This window comes from Pimephales promelas, chromosome 13 (genome assembly GCF_988280905.1).
Source record: "Pimephales promelas chromosome 13, fPimPro1.hap1.1, whole genome shotgun sequence".
In the NCBI taxonomy this organism is placed as follows: domain Eukaryota; kingdom Metazoa; phylum Chordata; class Actinopteri; order Cypriniformes; family Leuciscidae; genus Pimephales; species Pimephales promelas.
In genome coordinates, this window is record NC_142781.1 from 26,528,429 (window position 1) to 26,552,717 (window position 24,289).

Sequence of the window (24,289 nt, forward strand, 5' to 3'; positions counted from 1 at the left end):
TAGAGATAACTGGAGATTTTTTATTTGTTTGTATTGGTACATTCGTGCCACGAGATGTTTCAATGGGGACACATCACACCTGCAAATTATGCCTATGCGAGAAGGCCCACCATTCAACCCGAAAGAAGTCATATAACCATTTCAATAACTTCGAAGCTCTTCAGTTTAGCTAAAAACTGCATAGGATCCATTTCAAACTCAGCCCACTTCTCTGTTCTCTTCACACAAGAGAACAAGGAAATAGACAGAATTAAACTGGTCTAGCAGGTGATCCACGCTGTCACATTATTGCGGTGACATGCACAAAGACATGTTAATTCCAGGAAGATTTTGGAGGTGGATCATTTGACGAGGAAACAAAATCTCAGACCCTGAGAAACGAGTTCGGCATCTCTCCATGATTGTTTCCAGAAGTAAGGTAAGTGTGACGAATCATTGTTTATTCTTTTGAATGTATAACTGCGTAGGTCTTTTATAGAAAGCCTTGACTTTAAAATGTGCTGTTCAATGCTTTACTTTTGAAAGTTGTCATTACTGTCAGTCATTAATATAAACAAGCGGAAATTTCACCTAAAATCAGGACTGCTTTTGCTGTTGACTGGTGCCAGCCAATACTTATTTGTGCTTGTGTCATTGTAGTTTATTATGAAACAATCCTTTTTTTATTGGAGGGAACTGTACTTCCATTAAATATTTTATCTTAGGGTAGATATTTAAAAATTAATGGACAGAATGGTCAAACATATAGTTCCTCTGATTTTTCAGAAATTTCGGTAACACTTTACCTGAAGGGGTGTGCCTAAGACTGACATGACACCTTCATAACCATGACATGACATATGTCTTGAATATGAAGTAGGGTTTAAGCATGTTTATGACAAATGTCATTAATTGTCTTTCACTCAATAATGACATTTTGAATGCAAATATGGCATTGTTTTAGATGTTTTTGTTATGACATCTTGTGTTAAACTCACGTGGTTGGCTTTGACATTAGCTGTCATAAGGCCATTATAACTGTGTCGTGAATATTTTTTGTGACCTCAACTACAGTGGCACTAATTAAATTTGTCATTAAAAAGTTATAATGGCTTCATGACAGCCAATGTCAAAACCAACCACATGACAGTTTAATGTAATGTTATCCAATAAATCTAGGTGGTGTCTTGATTTGATAATTAATCTGCTATGTCATGTTAATGACAGGTTTTGTTGTCTTAGTAATGTCAAGTTGTCATGACAAAGACACTGACAGGTTATGTGTTGATTTATGTCAAGGTATCATAACAAAGACATCTCAAACTATGTCATATTTGCAGTAAAAATATCATTATTGAGCAAATGACACACATTTGTCACAAACATGCAGAAACCTTCCATCATATTCATAACATATGTCATGATTATGTGATGTGTCATATCATGATTATGTGATGTGTGATTGTTTGATGTTAGTCTTATGCACACCCCTTCAAGTAAAGTGTTACCGAAATTTCATTTTTAAAGTCACGTAAAATCATGTTATCACAATTTCTGCTTATTTGTGACAAATAGCACGGAGATTTGACTTTTTTGAGCACTGGACATAAAAAAAGACCTTATACATCTTCAATCAAAATGTTCAGGTAGTCTTATCATTGTCCACTGATTATCTATGACATAATTTCCTATTTTACAGATATAAGGAGTCTGGATGAGCCATATCATTGCCCTTGGTTCTGAAGAAATATGTTATGTTGTGTTGTCATTATGTTGATGTGATTTTGACTAACATATACATCAGTGAGAAACATGGCCGGTCAAGGTACGAGGAACTAAATTAATTTTGTCTGTCACAAAAATGCTGTAATGCAACTCATTGTAGTCAATTATCTCAAACCACTTCAACCTTGAGGTTTTAGATCTTATATAATGCTAAATACGTTTTTACGATATCTCACACAAAAAAATGGATAGAATTTGGCACTCTTATCATGCAAAAATGCTCATCTTCATCTTTTCAAAACTGTGCCATAAATGTTTGGTTTTTCTGACATCTGTTTATATTTTTATGTGTGTTTTATTTCTCAGATTCAGGAAAAATATTAAAGTACTTTGCAGGAATCATAATGATGCTCCTGCTGACCCATGAATGTGTTGTGGAAACACTTGATTTCCCAGAAACAAGTATAGATTTAGAGGTAGGGTAAGGTTATTTTTTTTTCACTGCGGCGGGAACATAATTCATGTGCTGTATGAAAAACAACAGATTCCTGTCTTTTTAAGATTCACTTGCTATAACAGTTTTCACTAATAATTGAAAAATATTTTCTAACCATTAAAAGCCCTTTTGAAAGTTTAACATTAATTTTATTGCATAAAACAAATGTTTTGTACAAATGTTTTGTTATGTTATTTTAGTTTTATTATTGTATTCATATTTTGAATGTGCATTCACTTTTATAATTTTAATGTTTATTTTTTAGAAATTATATCATCTGCTTTTGTATTTTTATTTGTTTTCCTTTACATTTTGCTATAGGTTTAATGTATTTTTAGTTCAGATTTTGTGTTAAATTTTATTTTTATTTATTTCTAGCTATTAATTTCAGTACTTCAACATAAACTTGTGTCAGATTATTGCCACAGCAACATTTCTAGTTTCCATTTAGTTTGTTTTTCAACTAAATTATATTTTATTTTATTTAGTTACTGTTCTTAACCTTATCATGATCACATGATCAACTCATGATAAAAGTTTATATATTAATAGATACATGTATTTTTGTGTTGTTTTATTTTTACAGTTTAACGTTGATGGGCAACTGCATCATAGATTACCAAGAAGCGCAGGTCGGATTCACTATTTTGTCCTCTTCTCACACTGTTCTAATAATTGTTTGATGTTATATTTATATAAGAATCAATACACTTTAACCTAATATGCTTTGTTATTTTTGTCTGGGATTTTATCTGTCAATGGTTTTGTCTTGTCCTTTCCTTCAAGAGTAAAGGCCTCCTTATGACCGCATTTACATTTAGTCATTTAGCAGACGCTTTTATCCAAAGCGACTTACATCTGAGGACCGTGAATAGGCAATAACAACACAACAAGTGCTCAAAATACAAAGTTCAAACATTGCTCATTGTTGCATTTATTTATTTTTATGTTAAGTGCTCACGGAAGAGATGAGTTTTCAGCTGACTTTTGAATGCTGTCAGGGATTCTGCATTCCGGATGATGATGGGCAGATTATTCCACCAGCGTGGAACCGTGAATGAGAATGTTCTGGAGAATGATTTAGTGGCTCTTTGTGATGGTACCACAAGCCGTTGTTCAATTTCCCAATGAATGATAGGAAAGAGACAGGTCTGTAATTCTCTAAAAGTGATGTGTTTAATGTTGTTTTTTTTTAAAGCAGTGGAGTTACCTGAGCCTGCTTAAATGCTGTAGAAAAAATGCCAGTTTTTAGGGAAGAGCTGATAATGTGTGTGAGAGCTGGTAGAAGTTTGGGAGAGATGGCTTGTAGAAGGAGTGAGGGGATGGGGTCTAGAGGGCAGGTGGTAGGATGACTGGAGAGGAGTAATTTAGACATTTCTTCCTCGGTTAGTGGAGAGAAGGAGGAGAGAAGGTTACTTGCTGTGGGAGTGGTTGGTCTAGGTTCCTGTGTGTGCGGATTAGAGAACTGACTGCTGATAGTTGTTGTTTTGTTAGTGAAAAAGTAAGCAAAATCATAAGCCGTTAGCGAGGAGGTGGGTGGTAGTGGAGGTGGACAGAGGAGAGAGTTGAATGTCTTAAAAAGCATGTGTTAGGGGCGTTGTTGATCTTGTTGTGGAAGTATGAAGACTTTGCAGCGTGAACATCAATCGAAAAGGCAGAGAGCGATAGATACATACTCAGGTCAGATGTGTCTTTTGATTTGCCCCATTTCCTCTCCGCTGCTCTGAGTTTGGTCTGGTGTTCACAAAGAACCTCAGATAACCAAGGGCTAGGGAGAGGTGCGTGCTGGTCTGGAGGAGAGAGAGCACATGAAGAGTTCAGATGCAAAAGCCTCTAAGTGCCATTTGAAATTTTGTTCTACCATTTTTATCAAGCTTGTGTATTTAAGTTCAGTAATTTCACTTAAATGACAATTAATAGGTAATCTTCATTGCCATTTAAGTGAAATTACTGAACTTAAATATACATGCTTGATAAAAATTATAATTTTAGAAGAAAATTTCAAATGGCATTTAGAGGCTTTTGCATCTGAACTCTTCACATAATGTCTAAAGAAGAAGTGAAGGTGGAGCATAAAGTATCTGTTGTGGTATCCACATCTAGAGATGATAATTTTGAGATAGAGGGAAGTGAAGATGACACATCAGAGGAAGGATGGGAGGGAGAAAGTGAGCAGAGGTTTCATCTGAACATAACTAATAGGGGAGTTGGTGGAGTGCGGATAGTGAGTTGTAGATTGAAAGTAATGAGGAAATGATCTGAAGCGTGGAGAGGTTTCACCAAAATGTTGTCTGTGATGCAGTTGCGTGTGTAAACCAGGTTCAGTTGGTTGCCTGACTTGTGAGTACCTGTAGTGATGAGCCATTTGAGATCGAATTAGGCTAGAAGAGAGATGAAGTCTGTAGCATACAGCTTCTCTATATGAATGTTGAAATCATAGCAGCGGTATATGTCAGAGCACTGTGCAGCATATTCCTGTTAAAATTGCCGGCTATCGGTTACAACTACTAACACCGGTTTAAGATGGCGGCCCCATGGCTCGTCCGTACCAATAGGCAGTAGCGGTCGATAGGGCGTCTATCTATATGATGTCTATGGATGTGTAGCAGTTTTACTCTGGTTGTGTTTATTTTCTATTCAATGAAGACAACGCCGATTGAAGAGGTCTCAGGATCTTTATTCTGCAGAAATACAGAGCACAATTAATATTCTCTTTCGTGGGTTACACGTCTCTCCCTCTCAGTCTCATACAGCATGGAGAAAGCAGCACGTTTGTCAGATGAGCGAGAGAGAGCACAACCGACCCCGTCAGCGGAAAATGTGCTTCTAAATATGGCGCTGTTCGCACATCGCACGAGGTATCGTTGCGTCACAATTATGTGCCCCATATACAACAGTATTCTGCATAATTGGTTCCCACTAGAACTATGTACATTTTATCAGATTACAACTCACACAAAATATGAAAACAAAAATAATTAAGTTTCGATGAAGTTCACTAACAATCTTAATTACATTTCACCATTTTTTAAACCAGCTACAGATGCAATTTATAACTGAGGAAAGTCCAACCTCTTAGTGTTGGCTCGGCCAATAAGAAGGGTGGAAGTCCCAGGCGGGAGTTTTGGGTTTATTGCTCTTTGTTTTAATGATGCTCATTTCGTGTGCACGCTGGGTGGGGGGAGTTAGCCCGAGCCTTTTGGGGGCCCTAAGCAGAATTTGATTTGGGGGCCCCTCCCACTACGCGGAGTCACCTGTGCTTAACGATTAGTGACACAAATATCACCCAATAATGATACATTATAAATTAATACAGCAAGGTTATGTAAAAATACAAAATAAATACTACTTTATTTTTTTTTTACTTTTACTTTACTCTTTTACTAACTCTTTGAAACTTAAAACAAACTGGGCTCTATCTTGCACCCGGCGCAAATGACTTTATTCACTGACACATTTATCATTCCTATTTTGTACTCGTGCAAAGCGGGCTTTTTTCTTCCACAGACGCACACCGGTGTTGTGCCTAATTCCGACCCCCCGGCTAAAGACTACCCCCTTTCGCGTGCACGCGGACAGTACCGTCGTGTTTCCGGTAGATGGCAGTTAAAGGGTTAGTTCACCCAAAAATGAAAATTAAGTCATTAATTACTCACCCCCATGCTGTACCAACCCCGTAAGACCTTCGTTCGTCTTCGGAACACAAATGAAGATATTTTTGATTAAATTTAAGAGCTGTATAACTACCACATTGGCTCCTAAGGGACTGCCTCTTGACGGCCCAGAAAGTCAATGAAGAAAATGTTTAAATATCCCAAGTGACTACCGTGGCTCAACTATATGTTTATCAAGCGACGCGAATACTTTTTGTGCGAAAAAACAAACAAAAATAACGAGTTTATTCGACTATTCCTTTTCTTCCTTGTAGGCCAGAAACGAGACTTCCTTAGATTTCCACGACGTATGCGCGAGAACTGAACTGAAGTAGTGTAAGGAGATCGCAATTCTCGCGCATGCGTCGTGGAAATCTAAGGAAGTCTCGTTTCTGGCCTACAAGGAAGAAAAGAAATAGTCGAATAAACTCGTTATTTTTGTTTGTTTTTTCGCACAAAAAGTATTCGCGTCGCTTGATAAACATATAGTTGAGCCACGGTAGTCACTTGGGATATTTAAACATTATCTTCATTGACTTTCTGGGCCGTCAAGAGGCAGTCCCTTAGGAGCCAATGTGGTAGTTATACAGCTCTCAAATTTAATCAAAAATATCTTTATTTGTGTTCCGAAGACGAACGAAGGTCTTACGGGGTTGGTACAGCATGGGGGTGAGTAATTAATGACTTAATTTTCATTTTTGGGTGGACTAACCCTTTAAAACACGCAACGTTCGGTTAAACGCTTCACTGATCCCCACTCCAAACGTTCAAATTGAAGAAAATCTGTTATTTTCCTGTAGATGGCAGTATAAACTCAGAAACGTAATTGCTTTTCAACCCTAATCGTAAAGAAAACTGGCACGTCCGTTGCAAATCTCTTTTGATAAACGCTTCGATGGCGTAATTTGTTCCATTTTTTTTCCATTTTATGTAACATTTTACACACAGTATTGCTGCTTGTGTTGGTGTTCATACCCATTTTAGGAACCATTTGTGTATTTAGATAGAAGAAATTGGGGGTATAATCCAGGCAGGTGGGTAAAAACGGCCTGCCCAAATAATACCCCCTTTATAACTAAATCTGTCCATGTTAATAGAGTAAAATATAGCATTTTACACACAGTATTGCTTGTGTTGGTGTTCAGACCCATTTTAGGAAGCATTTGGGTATTTAGAAGAAATTGGGGGGTATAATCCAGGCAAGTGGGTTAAAACGGCCTGCCCAAATAATACCCCCTTTATAACTAAATCTGTCCATGTTAATAGAGTGAAATGTAGCATTTTACACACAGTATTGCTGCTTGTGTTGGTGTTCAGACCCATTTTAGGAAGCGTTTGTGTACTTGGAGAAAAGAAATTACCATAAGAAATTACTGTAAATATGTTCATAATCTGTTAAAGTTCATTATGACTAAACCTATCGTGTTTTTATACTTCAATATTTTATTATTATCATGTTTCTTGTTGTATTATGTGCACTGGAAGCTTCAGTACCAAGACAAAATCCTTGTGTATGTATTTTATTTCATAAATTTATTGGAATATTATAAACATTTCGGTGTAAGTGACAAGATGCAAAACATAGCTTGGTTTGCATCTAAGCAGAAAAGAAAAAAAGAAGAAGAAAAAAATGGAACAAATTACGCCATCGAAGCGTTTATCAAAAGAGATTTACAACGGACGTGCCAGTTTCCTTTACGATTAGGGTTGAAAAGCAATTACGTTTCTGAGTTTATACTGCCATCTACAGGAAAATAACAGATTTTCTTCAATTTGAACGTTTGGAGTGGGGATCAGTGAAGCGTTTAACCGAACGTTGCGTGTTTTAACTGCCATCTACCGGAAACACGACAGTACTGTCCGCGTGCACGTGAAAGGGGGTAGTCTTTAGCCGGGGGGTCGAAATTAGGCACAACACCGGAATGCGTTTCGGAGGGCAACCTGGTCTTTTCACGATCGAATAGCTATCCGATCACAGAAAACGCATGAAGTGACCAGGTCTAGGCTAAACAGCTCCTTTGAATCCATCTTCTACTTTTGTGGAAAGTTGACTAAAGTTGTGTCGCTCGAGTTGTCTTCACTGATACGGAGAATGGCGGCGAATACACTACCTACAAGGCATAGGCACATAGCCAGGCGAGCGTGAACGCGCATGACGTCACGGCCAGTCTCAGATTCGAGCCCGAATCCCTCTTATTTATTTTACTGTACAGGATTATAGAGGCGATCTCAGTGATCAGAGAAGGGCTCATTCAGCCCATCAGGCGATTGTTTAAGCATTTATGGGTTAGAAAACGGCTATTTTTAACATGAAATGTTGCGCAATGCATCTTTAATAAGATAAAAAATTTATTTTTTATACAGTCTACTGTGTTACCCACAGTATTCTTGTAGGTAGATCTCGGTACCTCCAGAATTTTAATTTTTTTTACTTTAAAAAAAATTAATTCATTAATTTGGTGCACTTTCAGTCCCCCGAATCCGCTGTTGAAAATAAATAATCCAACAGCCCTAACATTTGATATTCTCTGATTTAGATATCTAAACATGCCATTGCAATTATTCAAATTATCGTTGTTAAGCATGATAATATAGTTAAAAGTCCCCTGACATGAAATTTTCATTTTCTGAGGATTTTTAACATTAATATGAGTTCCCCTAGACTGTATTTGGTCCCCTCGTGTCTAGAATTTTCAATTAGTGTAAACCGAGCATTGGCTATTTTTCTCTTCTCTGCATCCATCTGCATCTTAGACGCGCTGATCTAGAATCTTAGAGAGAACAGAAACTGCGTTACTCTACACAATGAAGCTCTTACTGTATGTACATCATTGTGTCTGCATTGGTGAAAGCAGAGAGTGCATAAACTGTGTTATACAATAAGATCTTCATTCTCGTGATCGACAGACTGGCATCTGCTCAAATGCTCATCACAGCAACATTTTATGTGATGAGAATCTAAATACTTCAAAAACTTTCACGAATCAGTAATCTCGATATCTGTAATAGTAAAAACGTATAATAGCTGTAGTAAAACGTATTCAAGAGAGTTTCACATGTAATATGTAGCTCTTTCATATGCAAGCATGTCAGCCAATCACAGCAGTGGGCGGTTGCATTGAATCCCACAGCAGACACGCCCCTTCAAACAGACCGTTCTAAGCAGAGGCTAAAATCAGGCTAGGAAAAATGCCTTTTATTTCTAAATTATGACTATTTTTGATCTAAAAAACATACTAACATTATAAGGGCAACCCAGGAAACATTATAAAATAATACAAAAAACCCATGTCAGGGGACCTTTAAATATTACACAGTTCTTCTTTTGGCAAAATTACATTTTCTTACTAGCCTAAACAAAGTCTGTCTTGCTAAACTAATACTTTCAATTGAAAACCTTCAAACTTCAAGCTTTTAAAACTACTTCAAACTTTCTAGTTATGCTTTTTCAAGAGAACTTAAAGTTTGTCTACAAAAGTTTTTTTCTAATTGTAAAGTGTTACCAAATTATGATAAAAATCATGTACACATTGCAACACTGCCTGATTTAAGCAGATTGTGGCGGTTAATGCATGAAAATATAAATTCACCATTAACATTCACTATGTTTATTCTAATTTGAAGGGCTTTGATAACATATCTGTGAAAATAAAATGCATTACGAGTAAAAAATGATAATATTGCATATTGCATGTTTGTTTGGGTAGTGAATTTACAACAAAACCTATTAATTATTCAACAAGAGAAATAGGCGGAGTTATTCATCATTGTGCAACACAATTCGGATACCACATGACAACTTACTTACAGTGCTCGACTTTTTCGTGAAAAAGGTGTGAAGAGTTTTTGAACTCAATGAAACTAATGGATTCGCCACGGGTGCGAGCATGGGCGTGCCATAGGCTAATGCATGAGTGACTGATTACCATGGAAACATGAAAGTCACATGTACTGTAGATAGACTATCCTTGATTCTTTGGATTTTAAATCTCCATGTAGGGTATATTCGCGAAAACCTCAGCTTGTCGTTGACACACGTGCCCTATGAAAAAGTGTTACGTATGTAACCCTCGTTCTCTGAGTACAGGAAACAGAGATGTGTCATCAGGGAGTTTCCTAATGAATTGGGATCATGCTAGGGAGCCAACTGCCTTTGAGAAAATTAAAAACGAGCCAATAATATTGGCATGCAAAATTTGCATTAGCCGCCTACTAACGCAGATATAAAAAGCAGAAGTAAACATTGCATGGTGCTTTTCGCTGAGGAGCCGAACAGAGTCCAGTCCTCCGTGAAGGTACAGCAACATGGCGAATGGACGACACGTCTCCGTTCCCTGTACTCAAGGAACGGGTTACATACTTAACCAAGACGTTCCCTTTCGTCCTAGGAACTCCAACGTGTCGTCGGGGAGTTCCCTGATGAATTGGGATCCCTGACAAAACGCCATGGTGCTGGCCCCTTCCAGCGCCTAGCTACGCTACCCAAAGCAGTTACACGAAAAGCGGGGAATAGCAAGGGAGTCACGCTGCTGTTCCACAAGACCCATTCAGTGGACATTGGATAATACTGGGAAAGCGTGCCCTAACCCGACACGGGGAAGGGAACGCTGCGAACGCCAGCCACCTGATGAAGGCCTGGAATACACATATGTACTAGCCCAGGGGGATAGTGAAACAAATGGCAATCCCTGAGGTAGTCCCAATCCAAGGGAAGTGGGAGCGTACTCAACAGGGACGACAGAATGAGTCTGTCAAGGGGAAGACACGGCTGGACTGCACATGGCATAATGGGTCACTGAAGAGACTACTGGTCATAACACCCAGTCTACACAACAACTCCCTTAGAGCAGGGGTTCTCAAACCTTTTGGTGCCAGGGACCCCTTACAGGGGGAAAAAAATTCCAAGGAAAAATCCCCTCATATTTAACAGTGATTGAGCACAAAGTTGGTTAATGAAATATTTTTGCACAAATGGTGCAAAATTTTTATTTGTGTATATGCTACATTATAAATGACTATAAAATGCAGGGTTGTGGACTCGAGTCAAATGACTCGGACTTGACTTGGACTCGAGTCCCAAATTTTATGACTTGCGACTCGACTTGACATATTCAAAGATGACTTGCGACTCGACTTAGACTTTGACAACAATGACTCGTCAGGTAGGCTATACAGAGATGTTTGGTTCTTTACTCATGTGTTTTTGAATCCACCACCATTACTTTGTCCTGCTGATGGTCATAAATGTGGTGGGTGAATGGAAAAGGTGACAGAAAAACATAAATAAATGCATTTTTTGTCTTGTTTAGTCTGGTTTACAGTTAAAATGTCAATGAAATTAGATGAAGATTTTGATACCAGTCTCAGCGACCCCAAAACAGAGAAGTACCAACGCTATGCTGGTGATATTCAGTCAGTGGTAAGTGTTTCATATTTTGTGTAGAAAATGTATTGATTGTTTATACTTAAAGAAACGAACAACAACAGTTAGGGGAGACGTTGATGTATCCATCTCCAGACCCAGAGTCACAACTTTTTTGATTTTCAAAAATGGTAACCATGAAGCGAGAAGCAAATAATAAAGTGTAATTAAAATATAATGCAAATTACCTCAGGAAACGGGGCCCAAAAATAACAAACAAAATAATCTGCTAACTAATTGGAGCAATCTGCACAGACAAAAACAAGCAAACACCAGAACGCAGATAAACACACATAAAAAAAAAAAAACATTCGTCACATGGCGTAACACATTATATACACAAATAACTATCCAGACCAGATAACATAAAGATATCTGTCTAATGACAAGAGAGGAGCCCAAAGAATGATCATTTTCTGTATGGTCAGGTTTAGTCTCTATATATCTCTGGTTCTTGCCACAGAATAATTTCATATTAGACGGCATACTTTCATTTACATTTTATCAGAGGTACAGTAAGTATACTTGCTAATGTACAGTGGTTACTCTTACTTTGTACAGATTAACACAACTTACCACACTGTGCCTACGTTCAAAGGTTCAGTACGTGTCACTGGCTTCAGGTAAGGTCTACAATCTAAACTTTGACTCAAAAGGTCCATTTTGGTTTTTACAGCTTGTGTTAACACAGTCTTCTTATTGTTGTGATTTGTGTGTTGCTCCAAAGGCCTGGTAGCATTATAGTAGACTATGAAGTATCTTCAACAATCAGCAGCGCAGCTACTTTTGCAGATACAAACAATGAGGTTGCCAAAAATCTCAAATCCAGTGGATATCCTGTAGCTGTGGATGCTTTTGCTGAAAGTGGTAAGGTAGTCAGTATATAATCTGGAAAGTTCTACCATTTTTGTTTTTATAAGCATGATTTTTGCTTATAACCTTTAACAAAAATGAAAAAGGTTTATTTTACTTTCAGAACAAACCAGGTTTTCCTCTACACCATGGTATCCTGAGCAAGATATGAGACTGGAATGTAAACGCCCAGTTTCTGTTCTTGGTGACATAAGTTGGAAATGGAATGATGACGTTATAATACAGAACGAAAAATACTCCATTACTACTTCAGAAGATGGTAGCATTCTCACTGTGAAAAAAGTTGATGAGAAAGACAAAGGTGAGTCACATGTATCTTTTTCCTATCAATAATATGTTGACTGTTCATAGGTCAAGATTAAAGCTGTGTCATTTTTGCGTATATGTGTTATCTGGCCTAAAGCTGTGGAACAATCTACCTTTATTTATTAGGTCTACTTCCACTATACTTGGGTGTAAGTCAAAGCTTGAAACATGCAGTATTTGTTTACTCTGGCTTATGAATCATGATCAAATCTGTACTTTGTGTTCATTCAATTATTAAAAGTTACTTCCTTCCATGAAGCACCAAATAAGAAATAATTGGCTGCTCTTTTCCATACAGAGAAAGTGACCTGATGGTTGTTCCATAAAACAAGATTAGAAAATAAGCAAGGCTTATTTTGGTTAGTCAAACTTATTGTCGTTGAATTCTGTTCCATAAAGCAAACTTAAAATAGTTCAAACTCAGTTACCCTGGAAACTTAAGCTGGGAAACTAGCCTGGTCCGGGGCAGGCTAACTGTCAGGCTAAGTCTGAGTTCAGGCTTAACGAGCATACAATTTATACTCACCTGCTGGTATTTTGATGTCATTTTATTTTACTTAACCACTATTAATGCAATTTTTTTTTAAATAAATAAGGAAATGTAATTTACTAATAAATGTAAGAAATTATAAGGTATAAATGCACTAAGAAATGTTCAAAACTTGTGTATTTAATTGGTGAGTTTGTTTAATGATAAATACTAGGGAGCTGAACTCGTTTCCAAACTTAACCATGGCGTGTCCTTTCATAGATGAGGTGTTGGATGAGGGAGCTATAGTCTTGCGGAGGGCATTTCAAAGAGAGAGAACTTTCAGAGACAGGTCAGACCCATTGGCATTAAATGACAGCTACCTGTACGAACGATATAGGTTCTCAAGAGATGGGATTGCATATTTGTAGATTACCAAGCCCAGTAGCCCACACAAATGCAAATAATTATTTTGATAATAATCTAACAATGTTAATCCGCATTGCAAACAAGTCAATTTATTGGAATATTACAATGATTTTGTCTTTTTAAAAAATGGAATCACCTGTATCACAGGTTTTATCGTAGTTTTAAACTAGTCTGATTATCCATCGCTATATGCCCACAGTATTTTTTTTAATGTGGTTTAAATATATCCACTAAATAGTTTAATTAATTCAATTCGATTTCTATTCCATTCAAATTCCCCTAATTAGTCATATACGTCCTCGTCCATCCTCCCGAATCGATCCCAAATCAAACGCAGTGATCCAGGGTGAAGCCTCCACTCTCCTTGAGGAATCCCATTATAATTTTTAAGAGCATCCGAAGCATAACTAATGTCACTTTCAGCTGGTAGATAAAATGTTGGATTCCATATTGTGCATTGATCTAAAACCCGACTGAAAAGTATTTAAAATATTGGACATACTGATATAGAAATTCAACTGACAGTATACAACTCTTTCTCAGAGCTTTGAAATAAAAGGTAATTTTGATGGGTCTAAAATTACTAAGGATAGATTGGTCAAGATGGGTTTTTTTAAGCAGAGGGGAATATGTACAAATATAAACATATCCAGACTGATTTGTGGTCTGGAGGAGTCTATAGTTGTCAAAAATCAGAGCTTTTAGCTTCACATTATTTTGGTTATGTGTCTAGCAACAAGGAACATGTTTCTAGCAATATTTATTTATTTATTTATTTTTACTTGCAGGTATATACGAATGTATCATTAAAAGGGAAATAAATTACATTCTGTGGCAAGATATAGTTATTGCACCACTTCCCAATATCAATGTGGGTCAAAACGAAAGACAGTTTCAGTGTAAGGATCAGACCGTGGAACTGAAATGCTGCGAACCAAACTATGCTGTGGTGTGGGATACTGATGATCAAGAGATATCTCCAGGTTGTACTTACAGACAGACAATATATTCGTTAATAATTTCAGTTGCAAGTGACAAGTTTTATTGACCCCCACAACCATGATTCTATTTACCCTTTATGGAATTAGATGGGTGTGCCACACTAAACCATGAAATCAAGAGCACAGATTGTGTTACTGAAGAATTTACATGCCGACTTAGAAACTCTGCTCTTCAAGACTTCTCTTATGGCCAGAGCAAAGTCAGAATTCAGAAAGTCAAAGAGGGTAAACCTTCAGTTTTTCATAATTTGATGCAGCTGAATGCTCTTTTATCTGTTCAGCTGTCTAAAAGAAATAATTGTTTTTCTGAAAATCAATAAAATATTTTCTCCAGTGTTGACCTGTATCAATAAAACACTTGGAGATGGAAAAGAAGATGACATTGTGAAAGGACCCTGTGAAAAAGGCAAAGAAGGCACTATAACTTATCAATGTAAATCATCTGAATGGTTGGAGACTGACAGGGACTGTATACTTCAGGTTATCATAGAAATTGAAAAGAAAGTTGAGGTAATCTTCAACATCTACTGTATGTATTAGTGAAAAATAAATCAACTGTCCATTTAAAATATTTCTGATATTTACATTTCTTCTTTTCTTTTATTAGAATTTGGTTCCACAAGAGATACCTGAGGTTATTAGTCAGCTTAGCACTGCTACAGTGGACAATAAAGACGAGATAACACAGTCTCCTGTGACTGTCGAAAAAATTGTTGACATACTTGTAAGAATTGCTGATGTCTCAAAATCCATTGTCATCAGTGAGCCTGTGATGAAGGTATGTACATTATGTATGCATGAAATACATCTGTCAAACTGTGGCTAGCCACTGTAACTACTTTTAAAAAAAACATTTTGTTAACACTTTCTATGAAGTCCATGCTTATAATGAATTATATATAGCTCAATTTATACTTATAAGTATTGCTCTTCTATAAATATATTTATAAAGACTCATTAAGACCTACAGAACAGTAATAGCTACATTTATATTATTTCTATAATTACAAACCCTTTGTATTTTCAATGTGCATGCTCATAATCAATTATACTCTGATTTTTAAATTATCAATAAAAGAGTTGATATTAGAGTTGAATTATAAAACAGAGACCCTTGTTTGCTGTACCAATGAGTTATTGATTATATTTAATGCCTAATGTTTGCATTAGAGATCATGAATGGTAATCGATTTGTTAAAATCTCCTCAAATAAACAACTTAAAATGTATGATGAGCACATCTTCATGATTTCTTAACATTAGAATACTATGCTTTCACTTTACTTAAAGCTATCAATGATGCATTTATAGAGGTTATTAACGGTATTGTTACTCACAGTAGGCTAATTATTTATAAGAACATAACATGGCTATTAATAACAATATATATCACTTATTTGACAGAAGTTGTTACTGTAATTGTAGCTGACGCTGGAAGGTCAGCTGAGGGGATGATATTTTGGTGATTTGAGCGGTTAATGTTTATTTTGACTTTATAGTTATTTTTGGACTTCATAGTTTAAATGTGCATTTCTGTATTGTGAATTTCATAATTTGCCATTTGTATTTTATTATTATTCTATTGTTGAAGTTGAGTGTCATGTGATCCTGTGTGTGCTGATTAATTCACCTGGACGTGTCAGCGTCAATGTAATGATGAGATGTGAAACTAAGACCGCATGATAGTGCTCCTGACTTAAATCTACTTTTCAAGGTGTCTCTGGAATACATAAAAAAAAAAATGGACATCAGTAATTCTTCGGAAGTGTGGACTGTTTTGTAACCAGCAAGTAGTTAAAGTAATATAGAACATGATAGCAATGCAGGTTGTATCTTTATAAATGCATTCAGGGAACCATACGACTGAGTAATGAATAAATAACCAACCCGATCTCACGACCAAGTCGTACGAATTCGACGAATGATTAAAAAGTGGCTAATTCGTAACAATTCATACGACCTCACTCGTACGAATTAATACGATTTTGCTAAATCGTACATATTTTACGAATTGGCCAATTCGTATGAATTCGTACGAATGACCTACCCCTTACCCCGCCCCTAAACTTAACCATCACGTGGGTTAAGACAAATCGTACGAATTAGTACGAGTGAGGTCGTACGAATTAGTACGAATTAGCCACTTTTTAATCATGCGTCGACTTCGTACGAATTGGTCGTGAGATAGTGTTGAAATAACTTATAAATCAGTGTATAATGGATTATGAGCATGCACATTGAAAAAGTAATGGATGGCTTATTATTATAAAAATAATATAAATGTAACTATAAATGTTCTTATAATGCAGTATAGGTCTTACTGAGTCTTTATAAATACATTTATAAAATAATAATACTTACGTATAAATTAGTGTTAATGGAGCTATAATTCATTATATGCATGGTCTTCATAAAAAGCATTACCAACTTATCACAATATAATATTTGTATATTTTCTTGAAAAATTATTTCTTCTAAACTTTATTTTCAATTTGTTTTCCAGGGTTTCCTTACGGCAGTGAATGTCCTTGTTTCAGAAGGAAGCAGTTCATCATGGACAGAATTGAATGCCAACAACACATCAAACGCCAGTGTTGCACTTCTGAGCGCTATTGAGAATATAAGCGACCGTCTCACAGATGACAATTTTACAATAATTGAAAAATCTATTGAGTTGAATAAAATTTTAACAACCAGCTCCTCATATAGTCAAAAATCAAAACTCGAAAACTCAGCTACTGAGATTCTGATACCACAGATTCCTGTGTCCACCTCCATAACCACCATAATCTTCACAACTCTTGATAATGTCCTACCTACTCGTAATACTGGCAATAAAAATGACACTAATAATAACGTGCGCATCAACGGAGATGTGGTTGTTGTTAAAGTGAGCCCAGTGGTTAACAACATTTCTTTTGCGTTTGACATTGCGAATGCCTCTTTGGGAAATCCTCAATGTGTCTTTTGGAACTTCAGTCTTGACGCATGGGATTCCAATGGATGTGAAGTAAAGCCCTCAGTAAATCAAACTGGCAAGATAACATGTGAATGCAACCACACAACCTCCTTTTCAATCCTAATATCACCGTTTTCACCGTTTTTACCGTTGTCACCAAAAGGCAAAGCCTTAGCCTATATAACTTACACTGGTGTAACTATTTCAATGGCCATCTTGATTTTGTGCCTCATTATCGAGATTATCGTGTGGAAGTCAATGACAAGAAATGACACATCCTACATGCGGCATGTGTCCATAGTCAACATTGCCGTGTCCCTGCTGATCGCAAACATCTGTTTTATCATTGAAGCCGCAGTCGCAGAACAAGAGCAGCCAACATCAGTGGGTCGCTGCAGTCCAGCGGTTTTCTTCATGCACTTTTTTTACCTGGCTCTTTTCTTCTGGATGTTAATTTCAGCGCTGTTGCTCTTTTACCGGACAGTCATGGTCTTGTCCCAAATGTCAAGGGCCAGAATGATGGCCATTGCCTTCATAGTCGGTTATGGTGCGCCTTTGCTCATAGCGGTCATTACTGTTGCGTCGACAGCTGGACCTGAGAAATATGTCACGAAAGAATTAGCATGCTGGCTGAACTGGAATGAATCTAAGGCCCTGCTGGCATTTGTGATTCCAGCTCTCACTATTGTAGCCATAAACCTTGTGGTTTTGATTGTGGTTCTGTATAAGATGTTGAGGAGAGGAGTTGGTGCCACAACTCAGCCGGATGAGAAACATGCCCTGGTGGTAATTGCCCGATGTGTGGCCATATTGACTCCTATCTTTGGTCTAACTTGGGCATTTGGAATTGGAACCATGTTTTCCTGTAACTGTGGCATTCATGTGGTGTTTGCACTCCTCAATTCACTGCAGGTATCACTTTCTATCTTTCTGTTCTGACTTTATAGGTTATATTTTGCTTTTTTTAAATGCTAACTTTAAAGCAATAATTGTAACAGAAATAATTCAACAATTATGATATTATGTCATTACAACAATCCAATTTAAAGCCTTAGAAAGATGCATTAAGTTATTTCCAATGTTGTTATGAATATGAAATTTAACAGCATTGCATCTAGTGTTATTTATTTATAAAATGTTGCTCATATTTTTGTAATACTTCTGCAGGGATTCTTTATATTGGTGTTTGGAACGCTTTTAGACAGCAAGGTATGAATTGATTTTTATTACATTGCAATTTGATAAACAATTGTGTTAATCATTGTTATCAATGATCTTATAAGCATTCAGTTCTACCCGCAGTGCTTTAATTCGTTTTGTCGCATATGGTTACAGATCCGTGAGGCACTGGTAGGAAAGCTGTCACTAAGGAACCTTACCAGCTCTAACCAAACCAGGGTAAATTCCATCATAATGCATCTGATCGGAGTTCTTCCTAATGATATTTGTACTCAGTTTACAACTGATATCTTAAATATCTGTATTACAGAGGACTGGTGCAGGACTATCATCTTCAAATGGGCCGGGTTTCTTTCAAATGATGGGTAGGATAAATAGTCTTGTAATTGTTGGAAACCTTTTTCTTCTAAAGTGTAGGGACTCAGAAGTGAAGTCCAGGAGACTTGGTTGTATCTTGTTAGGCAGGATTCTTTATTTCTGTTGCATCACTGTAGTCTGCTAGCCTGGGTTTGCCCATGCTGCTTTGCCACAGCGCGATTTTATTCACTCTGCTAGGCAGCCTGGACATCATGAACCAGATTTTTGCTTGAGATAGGAAACCAATCACAGAATGGGGAGGGAGCAGTACTGTCTATGGCAGCAAGAAGATGACGATGCACATGCGACACACCGAAACAGTTTGTTTGTATAATGTATTCATCTTGGCAGCAGATGCGAAGTTAGCTTTTGAAACAGCCTTATTTTCATTATTACATGTGTACATAAATCTCTGACCCATCGTCTTCATCCTTGTCTAATTTTCTTTCACTCTACATACGTCATCTGGTATCATTGAACTGATTGGTTATGAGCTACGTACAGGCGCAACTGATACGCACAACCGGCACTGCGTCATAAAATTTCTCTGAATAGAGCTGGTAAGTCCCGCCCCTTCCGCTAACTCCGCTGGACCTCTAGGTTGAAAAACCGTCAATGCAAGTGAATGAGAGAAAATAATTATTTTCTAATCCCGTTTGAATTGTGCAATGAATGTAATGTTGTCTGTGAATTTTTTATATAATGTTTCGTGTAAAGAATGCTACAATTTAGCGGGTAGAATTTTCATACGGTTAGACTTTGTGTGAGAGCACTTTGTGGACTACAACTCTTTCAACGTGTTTGATATACATCACCCCCACTAGCACACGGATCCCGCTAAACATGCCTGTGTCTTTGGTGCACTTCACCACCTTCTTTAAGGGCGAGGACAAACTAGTTGAGCGTGGTGATTTGTGGAGGGAAAATAAATATTTTCTCTCATTCACTTGCATTGACGGTTTTTCAACCTAGAGGTCCACTTGAAGTTTTACGGATGGGCGGGACTTACCAGCTCTATAGGTTCACGGCACGCCCACTTTTGGGGGAAAACACACACAAAATAACGGCAAAAACCAACGTCCGTACCATAGACTGTAAAAAAATATGGATGTAGTGTCCGTGACGTCACCCATAGGTTTCTGAAGAGCGTTTTTGAAGCCTAAAATTGGCGGGGCCGGCCGTCGCCATCTTGGCAGTGCGTCACCTCTCGTCACTACCGGATAAATTAAAATGGGCAAAGAGGCGGGACGCGGGTGGAGCTGAGGTGCTAATGCTATGCTGCCCTCGCGCTGAATTGACTGCTGATTGAAAAAGTAAAGCCAATGGTTAAAGTTCATGTTTTGCCCTTCGAAATATTATAATAGTTAAGACGTATCTAAAAGTGAGACTATATACTTTACTTTTTTATTAACTTTATTAATCTCACACAAGGGGCAATTAGTTAAGACCATGTATACAAGTACATAACACAGATCACACATATTTCTCACAACAATCAAGCAGTCAACTATGTGCATCGTGATGCATTATTATTCTGCTAGTTAAAAATGTATTAATTACTTACAATATTGCTCTAAGCTTGTGCATGTGACAGTGAGTCAAGGCAAGCACATATGTCAGTCGGCATCTCACGTCAAGTTCGTAAAGAGCTTTATTCAGTCCATTTATACAATCTGATTTTGGCCGCCAGCTCCTCAGATGGGTCAAACCAAAGATATTACCTCAGAACTCCAAGTAAATGAACTAGAAATCCGCGCTCATTCAAGGGTGTGCATCTATTGCATGGAGGGAGAGAACGCACTGAAATCATCAGACATCCATTAGTGCATGTGAGGGAAACAGCTGGAAACACAGTGCTGGTCGTTCTCTCCATACTCAACACGACGGAACCAACGGCGTGCACGGGCGAAGCACGCACGACTCATGTCACGAGACGGTCTGACTAAACAAAATCATGGATAACTAACGCAGTAACGCGCAGGCTGTTTACGGGGAAGTAACGGTAATCTAATTACTGTTTTTTCAATTGTAATCCCTTACTTTACTCGTTACTAGAAAAAAGTAATTGGATTACAGTAACGCGTTACTTCTAACGCGTTACTGCCCATCAGTGGGCGTAAATAACTTAAGAAATCACTTATATAAAACATGTCAAGTAATTCTATGTCCACCCTGCCTGCCAAAGAGCCTGAAAGATACATACACAAACTTAATTTAGCCAATTTAAAAACATGTCCCTTTATTCTCCCAGCGTCAAATTATGGTAACAACCCCACCCAGTGGCCAGAGGTGTCTTACCCGGACATTTATTTGTACTGTACCTCATTGAGTCACCAGGTGAGCCAGTGAATGATTTTATTTCGTTTCGTAAAGTAAAAAACTTAATGTATATATTATGAATTTATGATGATGATGCAGGTAGCCTGGGCTAGTTGATAACGGGCTTAAAAAATTTTATCTTTCACGCACTATGGCAGGCAGGGTGGACATGTAATTACTTGACATGGTGTATATAAGTGATTTCTTAAGTTATTTACACATATCAGCTGTGTACAGACGTTGGTTTTTGCTGTAATTTTGTACTGAAGTCTATACGCCTTATTCACGGCAGCGCCATCTTTGATTTTTAATGAGAATGAAAGCGAGGCTGTGAGGGAGAGACATGCATCTCTATGCATCTCTTCTATGGGCTTTACTGTTATTTAATGTGTTTTCGGATTGTTCTGCTCATGAAACACTGGAAAAAAATCTTTCCAAGAAATTTCAATTGACAAAAATCTCCTGACAATGTAAGCTGTGGAAAATTGTAAGTTATCTAGGAGCTTTATTCAGCTTTTTACAGCGGATGCCATTGGAAACACGGTAAGTCTATCCCTCACAGCCTCACTTTCATACCTGTCATGGCGCTGCTCTGAATAAGGTCTATGGGAAATATAGTTTGTTTCCCCCAAAAGGGGGCGGGGACTAAATTGACAGTTAAGTTCCCGGATGTGCCGGTTGTGCGCATAGACATTCGTAGCACCAGAGAATGTGGTAGCAGTGGCACCCAATAATACGGCATTGGGCATTCATAAACCACTCCTCAAATACAAGAAAATGAACATGTGATTTCCAGACCACGTCTCATTCTCAATGATAGGTGGTTTCCAGACCACGTTTTTCTTTCTTAAAGATATGTGGTTTCTCATTCTCAATGGGACGTGGTCTGGTGTTAGCCAGGCTAGTAGTCTGCTTCATCCAGAAATTTTAGCCAAGTCTAACGAACGCATTTTACATTGTGTTTTATATACATTTCAAGGGGTAGGGATGACATAGAGGTGGAGACACTGAAACAAAGCAAATGTAAATGCAGGTGACCTGAGAGACAAGAACTCCATGACAAACGGTCTCAGTAATTAAAATAGCAGGTGTTCAAATTTGCTCAGCAGGAGTTTTCACCAAGTGAGACAAGAGAACAGGAAAGGCCTGGCCTTCTCGTACTAGGATAGTCAGGAATATCCACTGGGAACCCCTACCATTTGCAGACATTTCCTGGTCTCATCATTTATCAACTTTTTCCATATAAAATACTATTAAATTGGAAACATAAATTATTCCTACACAATTAAAATGTGTGTATATATATATATATATATGTATATAATGACATGCAAGATTACTTGATTACAAGATTGCTAATATAATATTTATATTATATATAATAATAATATTTAATAATTATTTGCAGATATGTACAACGTTTCTGAAGCCAGCTCAGCATCTTCAAGAAGCTCTGGTGACTTAGGTACTTATATGAATGCATAATCAGCTCACTAACTATTACTTTATTGAATATTAAACAGCCTTTTCCAAACAAGTTTTCTATACTGCAAGAATGTAAACTGTACAATCTGTTACTTATTTATGGGAAGAAGTGTTTCTATGTTCTGAAGTATGAATAAAAGTGGATTATAATTTACAGATCTAATGTTTAATATGGGATATGTTTCATTATAATGCTGTGATTTGCATGATTGATGCACTCATTTATAACAGAAACTTATATAATTAATATAGAATTAGCTTTATTTGTGTTTTCTGGTGTATTTGATGTAATGTATTTTTCTTTTCCATTTAAATCATTAGCTTTGTCAAACAGTTGGTGTCTTTATGATGTTCACTGTATGTTGTGTTACAGCTACACCAGTAATGAAATGCCTCTTTATTTTATATTTATTTTTTAGTTGCTAATTGCATTTCACAATAATAATGAAATTGACAATGCTTCCAAATAATTGATGATTATTATTTTAAGCTATCTCAGTATGAAGGTTAAGCTACAGTTTCTTTTTACAAGCTACGAGAGATACCCGTCCTAACTGAGTTATGTGCATCAGAGACCTGTGTGTGTTTACAGGGGGTGGTGACTTGTAATTGGTGATGTTTCTCAGGCCTGTCCAAACAGTTTCTCAGGCCTGTTTTTTGTTTTTGTTTTTTTTAGCTTTTCAGAGTAGCCTCTTTTAGCAACAGATACTACTAGCCATCTGATTGCCAAAGCCTAACCACGCAGCGCCCCCCACAAATTAGCCCTGTTATTTAGTGGTGCTTTGCCATATATTCCATGCATTATCATAGAATCAATCTTTATCATTAATATTCAGCCCATTCTCATCCCAAAGCGTCATATACTGATGCTTTTGCCAATGCGTATACATCCAACGCACATGGCACCTTTTAGCGTCAATATGAGACGCAGATATATATGGGCCAGAAGGCGCCTCTAGTGGTCTAACCCAGTGTTTCCCAACCCTGTTCCTGGCGGCACACCAACACTGCGTGTTTTCTTTGTCTCCCTAATCAAACACACCCGATTCAACCCATCAGCTCATTAACCCACCTGATTATGAGCTGATGGGTTGAATCAGGTGTGTTTGATAAGGGAGACAAAGAATACACCACACGCAGTGTTGGTGTGCCGCCAGGAACAGGGTTGGTCTAACCTAACCCTACCCCTACCCCAGACCTAAATCTACCCATAACCGAAGCGATATTGATACCGATATTGACGGTAAAGGGTGCCATGTGAGTTGGATGTATACGCATTGGCAAAAGCGTGACGCCTTGGGGTGAGAATGCGTTGCATTATTATAGTGACTGTTTGCAAAGACCCGCCTTTTTTAGTTACTGTGTGACAAGCCAGGTGGCAGTGTTGCCAACTTAGTGACTTTGTTGCTCTATTTAGCGAGTATTCAGACCCCTTTAGCGACAAATTTTCAAAAAAGCGACTAGCGACAAATCCAACGACTTGTTATTAGAGACTTTTGGAGACTCTCTGACGTGAAAGCACATATCGTTTTTCATATTAAATCGTATTAAAAGTAATATAACTTAACTGTGAAGTATATCATAGATAGTCCTTCAAGGACTCTGATGAAGATGTAGTTTTACATCGAAACGTTAGTC

The 24,289-nt window shown here is 37.4% G+C and overlaps 1 protein-coding gene across 1 annotated transcript; it reads left to right on the top strand.

The window, feature by feature from the left end:
- The first annotated feature begins 287 nt into the window (after window positions 1-287).
- LOC120493928 (adhesion G protein-coupled receptor F5-like) lies at window positions 288-22,821 on the top strand. Its single transcript, XM_039692926.2, has 17 exons — window positions 288-418; window positions 1,679-1,804; window positions 2,071-2,180; window positions 2,787-2,832; window positions 11,163-11,272; window positions 11,837-11,898; window positions 12,003-12,142; window positions 12,252-12,449; window positions 14,141-14,335; window positions 14,441-14,578; window positions 14,688-14,863; window positions 14,961-15,131; window positions 16,856-18,223; window positions 18,479-18,520; window positions 18,647-18,709; window positions 18,801-18,855; window positions 22,575-22,821. Exons 2-17 carry the CDS (start codon window positions 1,792-1,794, stop codon window positions 22,649-22,651), a joined length of 2,964 nt encoding a protein of 987 aa, XP_039548860.2. The 5' UTR covers window positions 288-418; window positions 1,679-1,791; the 3' UTR covers window positions 22,652-22,821.
- The last annotated feature ends 1,468 nt before the right edge of the window (window positions 22,822-24,289 follow it).